The 13,704-nt window shown below is 46.0% G+C and overlaps 1 protein-coding gene across 1 annotated transcript in view; it reads left to right on the top strand.

Annotated features, from left to right (window-relative positions):
- Nucleotides 1-13,471, top strand: part of ALDH1A2 (aldehyde dehydrogenase 1 family member A2) — a 70,257-nt gene extending 56,786 nt beyond the window's left edge. The window contains exons 9-14 of the mRNA XM_083712730.1: nucleotides 4,583-4,685; nucleotides 6,610-6,794; nucleotides 7,390-7,554; nucleotides 7,953-8,110; nucleotides 8,236-8,310; nucleotides 9,081-13,471. Coding sequence (XP_083568856.1) covers nucleotides 4,583-4,685; nucleotides 6,610-6,794; nucleotides 7,390-7,554; nucleotides 7,953-8,110; nucleotides 8,236-8,310; nucleotides 9,081-9,153 — 759 coding nt within the window. The 3' untranslated portion in view covers nucleotides 9,154-13,471. The remainder of the gene's footprint in view (nucleotides 1-4,582; nucleotides 4,686-6,609; nucleotides 6,795-7,389; nucleotides 7,555-7,952; nucleotides 8,111-8,235; nucleotides 8,311-9,080) is intronic.
- The last annotated feature ends 233 nt before the right edge of the window (nucleotides 13,472-13,704 follow it).

A 13,704-nucleotide genomic window follows, 5' to 3' on the forward strand; every position in this document is an offset into this window, starting at 1 on the left:
GTTTCAGGTTAAGAACGGATCTCCAGAACGAATTAAGTACTTAACCCGAGGTACCACTGTATATCCACATTAACTTTCTTAATTGTAATTGCTCCGATGGGAGATAGCCATAAAGGTGTTTTTCTTTCCCACAGATTTTTATGATTCTCCCAAACTCTATACAGATTCTTCCTAAAAATGTGATTCATAAAACTCTTATAGATTTTCACCTTCCCATACCAAAGACATGCATGCCAGCCGAATTTTAAATCATGTCCCTATACCTATAAATGTATATATACCTATTTTTTCCTTGCCACCAACAGAGATTATATTGATGCAGGTCCTTGTGGCACACAGTGTTCTGGTCCCTCCCGGGTTATGCAGAGAATAATCCTCCCCTCCAGCCAGTCTCACAACCTATTCCAAGTGGGGATTGAGGAGTGGAAGATGCTGGTGCCAACATTCCTGTTGATGAAACGTCTTGGCTCCACTGTCTATGGGGGAGAAACCTTTCCCCTGGCATTCGCTTCCTGGGCTGCACCGGCTGTCTGTGGGGAGTTCATTGCGGGAGCCAAGAGATGGGAAGGAGGAAGCAAATGAGCAGTGCAGAAGACATAAAAGCCAACACACACCTCCCTTTGCAACCCTTTCCAAATTGAAAACTGGAAAGAACTGCCTTTTCTCTCTGCAAAGCTTCCCTCACCCTGCCCAGGGTAAAAAACCAAATAATCAAATAATTAGTGAGTAGTCATTCAAGAAAGGAGAGGAGTAGCATTGGAGTTAGAGCACATATTCTCCCAGATGAACTGCAACGCTCATTAAGCTTATATCTAGAGAGGCTTTGATCTGTGCACTTTACTGAGCTAGCTCTATTACGTAGTCCCATAATTCAGGTGATATCAGATCCCCACCCTCAATTTACTGTGGCAGCCACTCTGAGGAGCTCCTTCCCTGGGAAAACAAAGTTGCCTCCCTCTTCATCCAACTCCCTTCCCGGACAGGTGGAAATCTCCCTCTTTGCGAAGGTGTTTGGGGCTTCCTCTTGTTGGCTTTGCAGCATCTCTGGATTGTTTTGCTGCACGACTTTTCATTCATTGAGTTTTTAGCTGTGATCTGAAACTGTGATTGTTTTAGATTTTGTTGTGTGTCACTTTGAGCATTTAGTGGTTTTGAAAGGCTGGGAAAGAAACTGAGGTATTTTATAAATAAAAATAGAAACAGTTGACAGGATGAGGTTGCAGACCGAAGGGGCAACAGATTGCTAGTTCTTTGATTTATTGCTTGGTGTTTGCCACTGTGATGATTGTAGGGATGTGTATAGATGTTAGGAGAGGATGTATTTATTAGATGTTATCCTTCCTTCCTCACGTTTTAGCAGAGTGCATCTTTTTGCAACTTAAAAGGGAAGCTTAGATTGGCCAGTTTTAGCCTTTTAGTTTAAGTAACCAGTATGCTTTAAGGCAGACTGGATTGATTATCCTTTTCTCTCCCTTAAAACAACAATCACATAAACAGTCTTGTAAAAGGTAAAAAGCATTTGCTCACTCAGAATACTTGTTGAGGAGTAACAGATACAGCAGCTTTGTTCAGGCAGGCTTAAAATGGTAATTCTGTTACATAGGCATGCTTAAGTCTAGCTTAAGATGGAGTCTGGTCATTGGAGGTCAGACATGGAAGATTGTTCTTCACATTTATAACTTGGTGATGAGATAAAGAGTAAAAGTAAAGAGAGGCAAAAGAGCAGAAAGGAAAGACAAATTGCCCAGCCTGGTAAGGAGATTATACATGGCTTTGTCCTACTTCTGGCCTTGCATAGTGGGAGTGTCTCTCATACAGCTCTCTCTAGCAAACTTACTGGAAAACTCTGTGAGCGTCAGCAAACATGCATTGTTGGTTGGACTGCATTGTAAATATCCCACAATGATTTGGTGTTCTTGGGATATGTTGCATCCAACCATCAGGATGTCTCAGGCCAAAAGCATCTGAATGGAGTCAGTTCTGAAGGAAAAGTCTGAAGGTGTGTGCTTTTCTCTAAAGTGAAGCATCATATGGGTCTTCTTGAAACTTTGCTGAGGTCAATGGGGCTTGCACAGGAGATCTTCCCAGGGACTGGGCTTCTCTGTCCTCCCAGCTGCACTGTTTGGCTAGATTGCCTCTGCTTTGCATTTGCTTCAATCTTATGCTGTCATTTTTACCACATTTCCCATTGTCAAGTGATGATGGGAAAGAAGAAACAATTGTCGGTAAGCATGACCATTTCATAACACAGGAGGGGAGAGGGCTGCTGTGTTCAAGTCCTGCTCATGGCCTGACTGTAGGCAACTGGTTGGCCACTGTGACAACAGGATGCTGGACTAGATTGGCCAATGGCTTGACCCAGCAGGCACTTCATATGTTCAGCTCTGTTGTCCACTCTTGTTGATTTTGCACGTGTGCTTTTGGCAAAAATCTGAACATGTTCAAGGGTGTGAGCAGCAACAAAACAGTGTTGAGGTCCGTCATCTATCCATGAGCATTGGCTTGTAGTGGAATGCCTTTTTTGATATGCTGGCAGATGCCACCTGATCCCTTAGAAAAGGCTCATTAATGCTCTGTCATGCTACCACCCATTTCTGTGTGTGTTGTTAACAATATTAACCTCCATCATAGGTGCTGGCTCCCTGGGGCCTTGAGTGCCTGAGCACCCACAAAATTCCCTATGAAGGGGCCAGGCACCCACAAAATTTGGCACCAGGGCCACCATGGCCCCAGGTACCCATGGTTGCAGGGCCAAGCTGGCACTCTTGACTTCCATGATATGCCCAGCTGAGCCTACAGCCAAGGTTGTTGGGGTTACCTCAGCTTTGTGTATGATTAAGGATGTCTGAGCAGATAACAGGCAGATATGGCCAACTCTCCTAGCAAAGGCTCCAGTGCAATGCAGCAGATGTTGCATAGGCACACAGGGCTCTTGCAAGCTCTGCTTAGTTTTGCTGAGGCTTTTTGCTGCCTGCCATTATTGTGTGGCAGCTGACTGCCATACAAAATATCTGCCTCAGAGTCAAAATGTCTCGGGGTTTAACCACTCTTAACTTTCCCCTGCTTTTTCTAGGCATGGCCCACACTTAACAGCTCAATGTCTGAGCACCCTTTTCTTTTGCTCTGGAGCTTTCCTCACTGCCGGAAACCCAAATTGACATTTGCTCTGATTGAGCACTAAAGAGCAGGTTTTTGTGGGGAAAACTCTTGAGCAAATCAAAACAAAATGCTCATACCTGGAGATTTAAGCACAGTTTTAAGCACTTTCTTTCCGGGAAAGAATGGGGCAAAAGGTAATTGTGGATAAGCCCACAGTCCTACATTTGAGTAAAAATTGGAGACCACAGGGCACTGGTTCTGACTGCTTGCAGTACGCCCATCTCCCCGCATGGACTGCACAGTCAAAAGACTAACCGGTGTCTAGACTGTGTGGGCAGGCAGGGAATCTTTGTGGACTTGTATGGAGCAAAGAGACCAGGATGACTTCAGTCCCTCCTTAGACCCATTGTTGATATGTCTGCCTCCACTCTTATCTGCCCATTGCTTCTGGGAATCAAAATGTTTTGTTTCTTATGTCAGCATAATTATGCATCTCCACCTGCATCTCGTGTCAGGGCTGGTTCAGTTGCAGGTCAGCCCAGAGACTCAGAGACTAGCAGTAAAGGTGATTCTTTATTCAAGGAAACAGAATACAAACAGAAAAACCTAAGGTGAGACTGGCCCCGGTGAAGCAGTAGCCAGAACTGGCGATCTGGGCCTCCCACTTCCCCCTAAGCCTCCTCTCCATCTGGCTGTTTTCCCTGCAGTCCACCAGGGAGGGGCCCCTTCAAACCTCTGGGCCCATTGTTCGGCTACGTGCAAAAGTCTCTGAGACCTTGGATACAAGAGGGGAGCTGAATACAGTAGGACTGGCAGGCTCCTATGGATCTGTTGCAGTCTCAGCCCCCACCTCCAACTGTCTGTCCTATGTCTGCAATGTTTTCTTCCTCTTTGTTATGTACTGAGTTGAATAGGATCCACAAGGCAGCAGTCTGATTGGTCCTAGAACAATCGGATTCAGAATGCAGCAGTCTGATTTGTCCTAGAACAATAGGGTCCAGAATGCAGCAGTCTGATTGGTCCACAGGAGCCACCCAATCCAGCTCCAGGTGGAAGTGAATCCGCAACCTGATTGGTCAACAGGTGAATCCCGGAATTAGCCAATCACATGGGGCCCTTTGTGTAAATAATGTATATAAAGCAGACATTCTGGGGGAACTTCTATTCCTCCTCACCACTATGAGCGGAATAAAGAGCATGAAATCCACTCTCGACTCTGAGTATATTTCACTCTTCTTCGTCTCTCTCACTCAGAACTGTTGCTTGTCCAGTATTCAGCCATTTCCCCCCTCCTCTCTTCCGTGTCCCACCAGCATCCCCCTGGCCTGGAGCCTTCCTCTTCTGAGGCTTCCCTGGGGGGTTCTCTGGCTGGAGCTCCCCGCCTCTCCTCATTGTCCAGCCAGCCCCTGACATTCCACTACTGCCTTGAGCTGCCTGTTGCTCTGAGCCCATTTCTCAAGCCTTTTCTCCTTCATCTTCTCAGGTTGGCAAGTTGATCCAAGAAGCGGCTGGGAGGAGTAACTTAAAGAGGGTGACGCTGGAACTTGGGGGGAAGAGCCCCAATATTATCTTTGCAGATGCCGACTGTAAGTAAGGACGAGGGAGGGATTTTGTAAGGTTCACACTTTAATGCAAATAATGTAACTTAAATAACTCTCACTTTCTGAAACAGCCCGCCAATCAAAACACTGATGTCCTTCAAAATGAACTCTTCTCTGAGTTTTGCGATGCAGTCCTTCAACCAATTAAGATGTACAGAAATGTATATGTCAGGGAAAGTGTATACACCCCCCCAACAATATTGTTGTAAAAGTTGGGCACCATCCCCACTGTTTGTTGAGTGGTAGTGAGATTGCAGGGGGTTCCAGGCATTCACCCAAGATCTATGCTCCTTTGGAAAATAGAAGACTGCCATAGCTTTAAGAAATATGATTTATTCACATATCTACATCATCAGTCTGCATGGAGGGAGTCCAGATCTTGCAGCATGGTCCTCTCAAGCAGAGCAGCGGCACAAATAAAGAGGACAGAGGGAAGATTTTCTCCCTCTCTCATAATGACGGCACTTGAGAACATCCAGCGAAGCTGAATACCGGGAAATTCAGGACAGATAAACAGTTCTTCAACACAGCGCATAGTTAAACTGTGGAACTCATGCCTACAAGAGAAAAGGATAGCCATCAACCCAGATGGTCTTTAAGGGCGGATTAGAATTTGGGGAGAAGAAGACTATCAATAGCAACTAGCAATGATGGCTATTTTGTTTGTTTGTTTATTAACTTTATTTTAAATTATTATTATTATTATTATTATTATTATTATTATTATTATTATTATTATTTTATTTATACCCTGCCCATCAAGGACGCGGGTGGTGCTGTGGGTTAAACCACAGAGTCTAGGACTTGCCGATCAGGAGGTCGGCGGTTCGAATCCCCGCAACAGGGTGAGCTTCCGTTGCTCGGTCCCTGCTCCTGCCCACCTAGCAGTTCGAAAGCACGTCAAAGTGCAAGTAGGTAAATAGGTACCGCTCCAGCGGGAAGATAAACGGCGTTTCCGTGCGCTGCTCTGGTTTGCCAGAAGCGGCTTAGTCATGCTGGCCACATGACCCGGAAGCTGTACGCCGGCTCCCTCGGCCAATAAAGCGAGATGAGCGCCGCAACCCCAGAGTTGGCAACGACTGGACCTAATGGTCAGGGGCCCCTTTACCTTTACCTTTACCCCGCCCATCTGGCTGGGTTATTAACTTTATTAGATTAAATCCTTGGATCACACGGTAGTTTACAATATTAAAATACAAAAATACATCAGATAGTAACAAACAAAAATAATACTCCCCCCGCCCAGTGTTTATCTGTGCTCTACCTCCCCAGTCAGGGGTAGTAATGCTTCTGAGTGCTAGAAGCTGGGAATCAGAAATGGGGAGAGTGCTGCTGTTGTGCTCACAGGTCCTTCCTCTAGGCATCAGTTTGGCCACTGTGAGAAGAGGATCCTGGACTAGATGGACCTCTGGTATGATCCAGCAGACTGTCTTTACGTTCTTATGATATTTGGATAAAAGCTGCCGGTTCTCAGTTACTGGGTTTTCATTTCAACAACAGGCTGAGTTCTGAGTTGTCTGCCAGCGGTTTTATGATCTGACACAGTCTGAATTATGCAGGCCAAAATATTAATTAATCCGTTGTTGTCGTAACTAACATCCAGGACCTCCTGCAGAGCGCCGTGGGTTCTTTCTTACGGCCCTCAGAACCTTTTTGATCTCTGCCCTGCTCTTACAGGAATCCCTACGTAAAACAGAATGAATCATCTGCAGTAACGGCAGCATACACAAATAACATGTGTGTGGATGTTTTGATCTTTTCAAACGTCTGCCCACCACCCCAGCAATGGAGTTTTGTTCTGTTGCTTTGAAGTTGAGCAGCATTATTTGGAGTGATGTGTGTGACGCGGGCTCAGGAGCCACAGATGTGGGGAACGGTCCCTCAGCATGTGGCTCTCTTGCTTTCGCAGTGGATTACGCAGTGGAGCAGGCACATCAAGGGGTCTTTTTCAACCAAGGCCAGTGCTGCACCGCCGGCTCCCGGATCTACGTGGAGGAGCCCATCTACGAGGAGTTTGTTCGAAGGAGCGTTGAGCGCGCCAAGAGGAGGGTGGTGGGGAGTCCTTTCGACCCCACCACAGAACAAGGACCACAGGTAAAGGGGAGGTATCCAGGGCCCGGATACTAAATGCATTTCTACGGTGCATGCCAAGTCCTGGAAAACCACTGGCCACATTAGCACCATACATTTAAAGTGCTACGATCCCACTTTAAACACTCATGGCTTCACCCAAAGAATTCTGGAAGCTGTCATTTGTTAAGGGTGCTGAGAGTTCTTAAGAGGCCCTTGTTCCCATTGAAGAGCTACAATTCCCAGAGTTCCTTGTGAAGAGAGATTGATTGTTAAACTACTCTAGAAACTAGAGGGAGGGAGGAAGAGATCAGGCAAAAACACTATAACAGCTATGCAATGCATGTAAACTTTAGTGTGTAGTTTTCCAAGAGAGCAGATCTCCAGGTGCCAGGCAGTCACGGCAAAGAAATGAAGAGGAGGAATTGATAAAGACGGTTTGTGCTTTGCAGATCAATCTATGTCCACAGCCAATGATCCTGTGATTCCAGGTGCATCATGTTGGCTGCTGTGAAAAAAGGACGCTGGAAAAGATGGTCTTGTATTGGGTGCGCCCAGTTTCTGCAGGGCCCTGCTTATGCTCATCTTTCCTTCCTTCTCCTTCTTTTTCTTTTTAAAGATTGATAAGAAACAATACAATAAGATCCTGGAACTGATTCAGAGTGGCATTGCTGAAGGCGCAAGGCTGGAATGTGGAGGCAAAGGAATGGGAAGGAAGGGATTCTTCATTGAACCCACTGTCTTCTCCAATGTAACGGATGATATGCGCATTGCCAAGGAAGAGGTATTGGTTCCTCTCATCCTCTTTCCCCACACTCTGGGTCAAAGACCTTGTAGGATGTTGCCAGGATAAAACCCTATTCACAGGGGCTCCTGAAGTTTCCCCCTGGCAGGGCACCAGCGGTCAGCCAGGATGAGCACTGGTCAAGAGACCCAACAGCTCAGAAGCGCCCCTTGTTTGCTTGACCTAGCTGTGCCAGCTTACCATTCTCTTTGCTGGATTCCCAGGAGGTATCTCAGTGGGTGGTGGTGTGGTGCCATTTCTAAACAAGATCCAAATTTTTCTGAACAAGAGCCAAACATTTCTGAACGTATCTGAACAAGATTCATACTTGACTCCCGTCCACAATGACTGCCTGCCATTTTAATTTATCCCAGATGCCCACTCCATTTCTGTTGCAGATCTTTGGGCCTGTTCAAGAAATCCTGCGGTTTAAAACCATGGATGAAGTTATTGAAAGAGCCAACAATTCAGACTTTGGACTGGTTGCTGCAGTCTTCACCAATGATATCAACAAGGCCTTGACCGTTTCCTCCGCAATGCAAGCAGGAACTGTCTGGTGAGGAGGAGGGAGGAGGGCTGGGGGCAGGGGGTGCCTGCTCTGGGAAATGGGGTGTCTGTTTCTGGGGTGAGGGATAACATGGAGACTTTGTAATCAAGGTGTTTTCTTTCTTCCTCTGACAGGATAAATTGTTACAACGCCTTAAATGCCCAGAGTCCTTTTGGAGGATTCAAAATGTCTGGCAATGGGAGAGAGATGTAAGCAACACTTCCAATGTGGGCTTTGGGGCTCATTCCTGTCCAAATGCTGCCTCCACCAGAAAGGGGGAATTGGTGGCTCTCCAGGTGATGCTGTGGGAGTGGATGTGGAGGAAGCAGTCATGCAAACAAGCCCTTAGTCTGGATCCACAATGACCTTTCAGCACCTGACCCTGGGCATTTTAATGCCTGATAAAGCTCAACCAAAATGGCCCTCAATTTGGCAAAAGTTTATGGGGGGGGGAGATTGCTATGTTCAGTGTTTGACCTTGAACCACTTTATTATAGTCCAGTGGAAACAGGGTTGTAGTGGTGGTGGGGGCGGTTCTTTTTCTCCCCAAGCAAAAGCTTAATTAACTGCCTATATTCTTCCTCCGAGGAAACCACTGCCAGTATCCCCAGAGGGGAATTGGGGTGGGGGACAGCAGGGGATGGAGGGCACTGGGTCTGCATTTCCTTTGTTGAGCAGAGGGATATTCTCCTCTGCAAGCACCACTGAAGTGAATGGAGGCTTGTGATGCTCTACACTTGCTTCTCCCGTTCATTTCAACGGGGATCACACACAGGGATTTCTCAGGTCAAATCTCTTGTCTTTCATTCTCCCTCCTTTAGTGACACCCAGGATCTGCCTCCTTAACTTATCGTGTGGGAGGGTTGGCCATCCCTGTTTGTTGGTGCATCACCCAGACTCTGATAAGCATCTCTGTGTGGTACTTTTAGAGAGGAATAGTGTTTAGTCACAAATCTTGCACATTTAATTTGTTTTCTAGGGGAGAGTGTGGACTGCGAGAATATTCCGAAGTGAAGACTGTGACGATAAAGGTTCCTCAGAAGAACTCGTAAGAAGACAATGTGCCGATCACTGCAGTACATCAAGTGACCCTCTGTATTCCTTTTATGGGGACTAGCACTCAGGAATTTTTAAAAAAACAACGACACAGATTTCTTTTTTAAATAGCATTGCAACCAGGCTTGCCATTAAGCTGGATGGGTTTTCACCCCACTGTTGGCCACAAACCACTCGTTTAATATAGTACAGTTAGAAAACATTCAGAAATGTTCCCACTATACAAATTGCAAGTAAACATACACTATTATGTTCCTGAAAAGAAAACCTGTTTTAAACTGGCCTTCCCAACCATCATGTCCTTGATTTGCTCCATTCTTGTATGACGTTGGCGCTGCAACTGGATTCATTGGGGGACCCAAAACTCAGCAAGCAGACACTTACCAGAAATATAAGCCCCAAGGCTGGAGGTGGGCAACTTAACTGGAGATTGTAATGTACGTTCTTGAAAGCATAATCCTTTTCTCCTGAAGTGAGTTTGTATTCCTCCTCATTTCAGGGAAACTTGCAAAAACACAGTGCTCCAACAGAGAAAACGATGATGGAGTTTTGGATTCTCTCTGTAGCTGCAGGTGTGTCTTCATTTCCCTTTTGGATCTGACGTAAAGCGCACTTGCAGTATAACCACCACCACCACCACCACCCCCCCAAAAAAGGCTGGTTGTGTTGACACATGCTCTTCTAGGCAGAAAGGCAGGAGCTGGGTGAGAGGAAAGGGGCCACTTCAGCCACCTGCTCCCAGGTGGAGTTATGAGGGAGCAGATTCCTGGAACTTGACCCTCTTCAGCTGCAAGCTGGGTTTCTACCATCAGTGTTGCAGCTGATGACAGGCAGCGAACGTGAGGAGGAAGAGCACGCCTGGAACCCCATGGCACAATCTGCACAAATGGAGCTGTGGGCAAATGGGAATGAGCCCATTGCATCCCTGGGGGCAGTTCCAAATCCTGAGCAGAATTTGAGGTTTTGATGTTCAAATTGGCAGGCTAACTGCAACCTCCATTCAGAGCAGCGCTAAATGGCTTTAATGACAAGGGGCTGCTGCCAGCCACGTTCTGCATCATTTTTGTCCCTCTAAATCATGCTTTGCTTGGCACCCCCAAATCAGTGGCAGCAGCTGGGAGACAAACATGGTGACATCACACCATATGATATGTTAATGTGTGGGGAAAGGAGCCCCATTGCATCCAAAATGGCTGTTGCTGATTTGGCCCCTGGAGCAAGGAGGAACCTCCCTCTGCGGTTCGTCTGCCTTTTTCTGGCTTCTTTGCAGGCAGGTCCTCATTTCACATAGGAAGGTGGAACAGTGGCAAGTAACCTGGGCTTTCTGTGACTTTCACTCTTGACTGAAGCCTTGCAAAAAATAAAAATAAAAATGATCCTTTGGCTGTGGTTCTGCAGAACAGTGGTCTGACTTGAGAAATTACAATTACAATTATTATTATTATTATTATTAAAGACCAACTTGCCCAAAAGAAAAGCTGAGTAAGGAGGAGGCAATCCCTAGTTTTGTCATGGCTACTCTTAACCATACTAATTCCAAGTACACTTGCCAGCCTTCCTCTTGTGAAGGAAGGACATGCTCTGCTGCTGCTCCTTCCATAATGGTATTCAGCAGTTTGTGGCCGGCCTTTGAGAAGCACTAGATTTAGGGCCAAGGGGGCACAAAATTGAGAAGATCCATTTGGGGGTGCCAAATATTGGCCTCCCACAGGGTGCCCAATTTTGGCCTCCCACAGGGTGCCCTATTACGAAAGATGACTGAAGTCTGCCCCTGTTTTGATTGTCACCACCTTTGCGGCCACAGCCTCTCAGTGCTACTTGAATGAGAAATCTACTTGTTTTTTATTCCCCAAAACCATCATTGCTCCTGTTGCATAAGGATATAAATGCATGCAGAAGGGGACTGCTGGGTGATGCTGCCAGGTGAGCATCAATGGCACCAGCCAAGGTTGTGGGCGCTGCAACAGTGTGATTTCCCTCGAGGAGGCCGGATCCACATACAGAGGCCCACAACATCATCACTTTACCACTTTTTCTAATGGTTCCACTCAGTTCATCTGTTTGTGCTTCTGGCTGCCAACTGCAGAACAAGGGCTGAACCAAGAGGCAGACAGCAATGTTGGCTCCACTCATTAACTCACTCCCCTCTCTGTTGCTGAACTGCAACTTATCACCAAACTTAAAACCATGGAGAGAGCTGGTCTGAATAGAGACATTGGATTTGTAACTCATTATACATGATAAAGCTATTTTTAGCCATCTCACCCTTTGCTTTTTCCTGTAAGACCAATTGCAGTCGTTAACAGTCGTCAACAGGTTTACCACACCTATCAGCCAATCACCCATTCCCACCACCCTTCTGAGTAATACCCCTCCCCACTCTCTCACAATATATAAGGGTCTGGTGACTTCTGTTTCAGCGTATCTGAAGAAGTGTGCATGCACACGAAAGCTCATACCAATAACAAACTTAGTTGGTCTCTAAGGTGCTACTGGAAGGAATTTTTTTATTTTGTTTCCCCTCTCTGTGTGAACCTCACAATAACCCTGTGAGGTAGGTTAGGGTGAGAAACAGTGAGTTGCCCAAGGTCACTCAGTAAGCTCTATGGTGTAATGGAGATTTGAATGCAGTTTTCTCTAATTCAAACCCAGCACTCTACTGATACATCAAGGTGGATCCCGGTTCATTGTGTGGTTTAAACACGTGGCTCTAATTTACACAAGTGGCTGCAAAACCATTTAGAACTCTGGGCACATCTGGATTTTTCAGTGAGTGATGTGATTGTCACCCCTTCTGGTCTAGCTGTGTTAATGTGAACCTTGAAAAGCACATAGAGCTGAAACAGGAAGTGAGAAAGAGTGTCACTCTTCCATCTTCCTCCTTCAGCTCTGTGTACTTTTCAATGGAGAAGAAGTTAACCACCCTTTCCAGAAAGTGGGGAATTCAGAGACTTCATGGGCACCAGGGAAAGACCTAAAGGGCACAACTGAGCCCATGGAATGGTGTCTCCTGATTTACACCCTCATTCAGCCAGGGGTGATTTCAAAGGCAGGAGACCTTTGTTCCCGATGAAAGATGGAGGCCTCATGTTCTTTATAAAGGAGAAAACAAATTCAAAGACATTCGTTTGCATGTTATCCCCGTGGGAACATCCCACATCTGACAAAATCATGTCTGGATGAGACATAGAACAAATGTGAAATGTAGTGGCCAATCATGAGACAGAAATATCAGCAGTTTTTGGACACAATTTACCAGGAATTGGGCCAAAGCACAGAACGTCCCCAAGGGTGGTATTCAGAGGCGGTTGAAACACCAGTGCAGAAGATGCATTTTTGACTGGTCGACTGAGGGTTTTTTCTGGACTTTTGAAAGACAGCTGTGTGTACTCAGCTGTCCATGTTTGCTACAGCATCTTTACAAAAAATGGATCTCCCAAAATGAATCACTCTGTGTCAAAAACTCAGACAGAAACTCTGGACACTGAAAAGGTTCATCCCCTCTAAGCTGAAGGGTTGAGAGTTAGTTAATAAGGAACCTAGCCATTGGAAAGTTGTCATGAGAAGGGGTGAGAGCTTGGCGGAAAAGCAGACCAAGGCATCCTCTTGCTCCACACGAGGATCCAGATCAAGCGTGCAAGCTCAGCAAAGTACTTCATTGGCTGCCCAAAGCTGCCTAGAACCTGAAACATTTAATGCAAAGGGCTCCTCTTCCCACCACATCACATGGAGCACCCTCTGCCAGGAAGTTCCCCTGCACAAGCTCCAGTGGCACAAGTATGAGTCGTGTCCGATGGGCTTGCCCAGAAGAACTTCCCCCTGGAATGGTGGGGCTCTCTGTCTCCCTCTCTGCCACCCCCTTCAGGCTCTCTCCATCTCCCCTCTCCCTTCCCTTCCCAGCCCTGCACTCTCTGCATCCTGCCCCCTATGTTTGATATTTATGCCATCCTTGTTTGTCTCCAAATATAGATATATATTTTTTGCTTGATGCATAATTCAAGCTGTTCTTTTCCGAACGTGGAGATGCAATTGCAAGCTATACCAGAGCTGTGCAACATGAATGTCATATACTTCTATTGTAGAGTTATGTCAGAGTTTGGTTTTCTTTCTTGAAAGAAATATGCTTTAAGAAATTAGTTTTCTTATTATCTCCAATATTCATTGTGAAGGGATAATTTCCATTTCTTTTTCTGTTACATGCCTTTGGAAGAAACTCGTGCTAGCAATAAGCATTTATACTGTGTACTCCTCCGTATTATATGTGTCTTGTCTATTGTTTGTGTGTTATTTCAAATAAATTCAGGTAACAACTGATGTTGCCATTTTTCCCACCATCCTCAACGCACATGAGTCGGTGAAATTTGTCTTTTCATTTGCCAGATGCATCATGTGCTGCTCAAGGGCACCCCCCTACAGTCTTCGAAGTTTCCTGTTATCAGTTTTAATCCTGGGTATGGTTAGAGCCGACAAATGAAAACAGGTTATTGAAGTCTTTACTATTAAGTTTCGCTTAAAGGGCTTCCGAGGTGAAATTCGGCCATCCCCTC

The sequence above is a fragment of the Podarcis gaigeae genome, assembly GCF_964106915.1.
Source record: "Podarcis gaigeae genome assembly, chromosome: 14".
NCBI classification, from domain to species: domain Eukaryota; kingdom Metazoa; phylum Chordata; class Lepidosauria; order Squamata; family Lacertidae; genus Podarcis; species Podarcis gaigeae.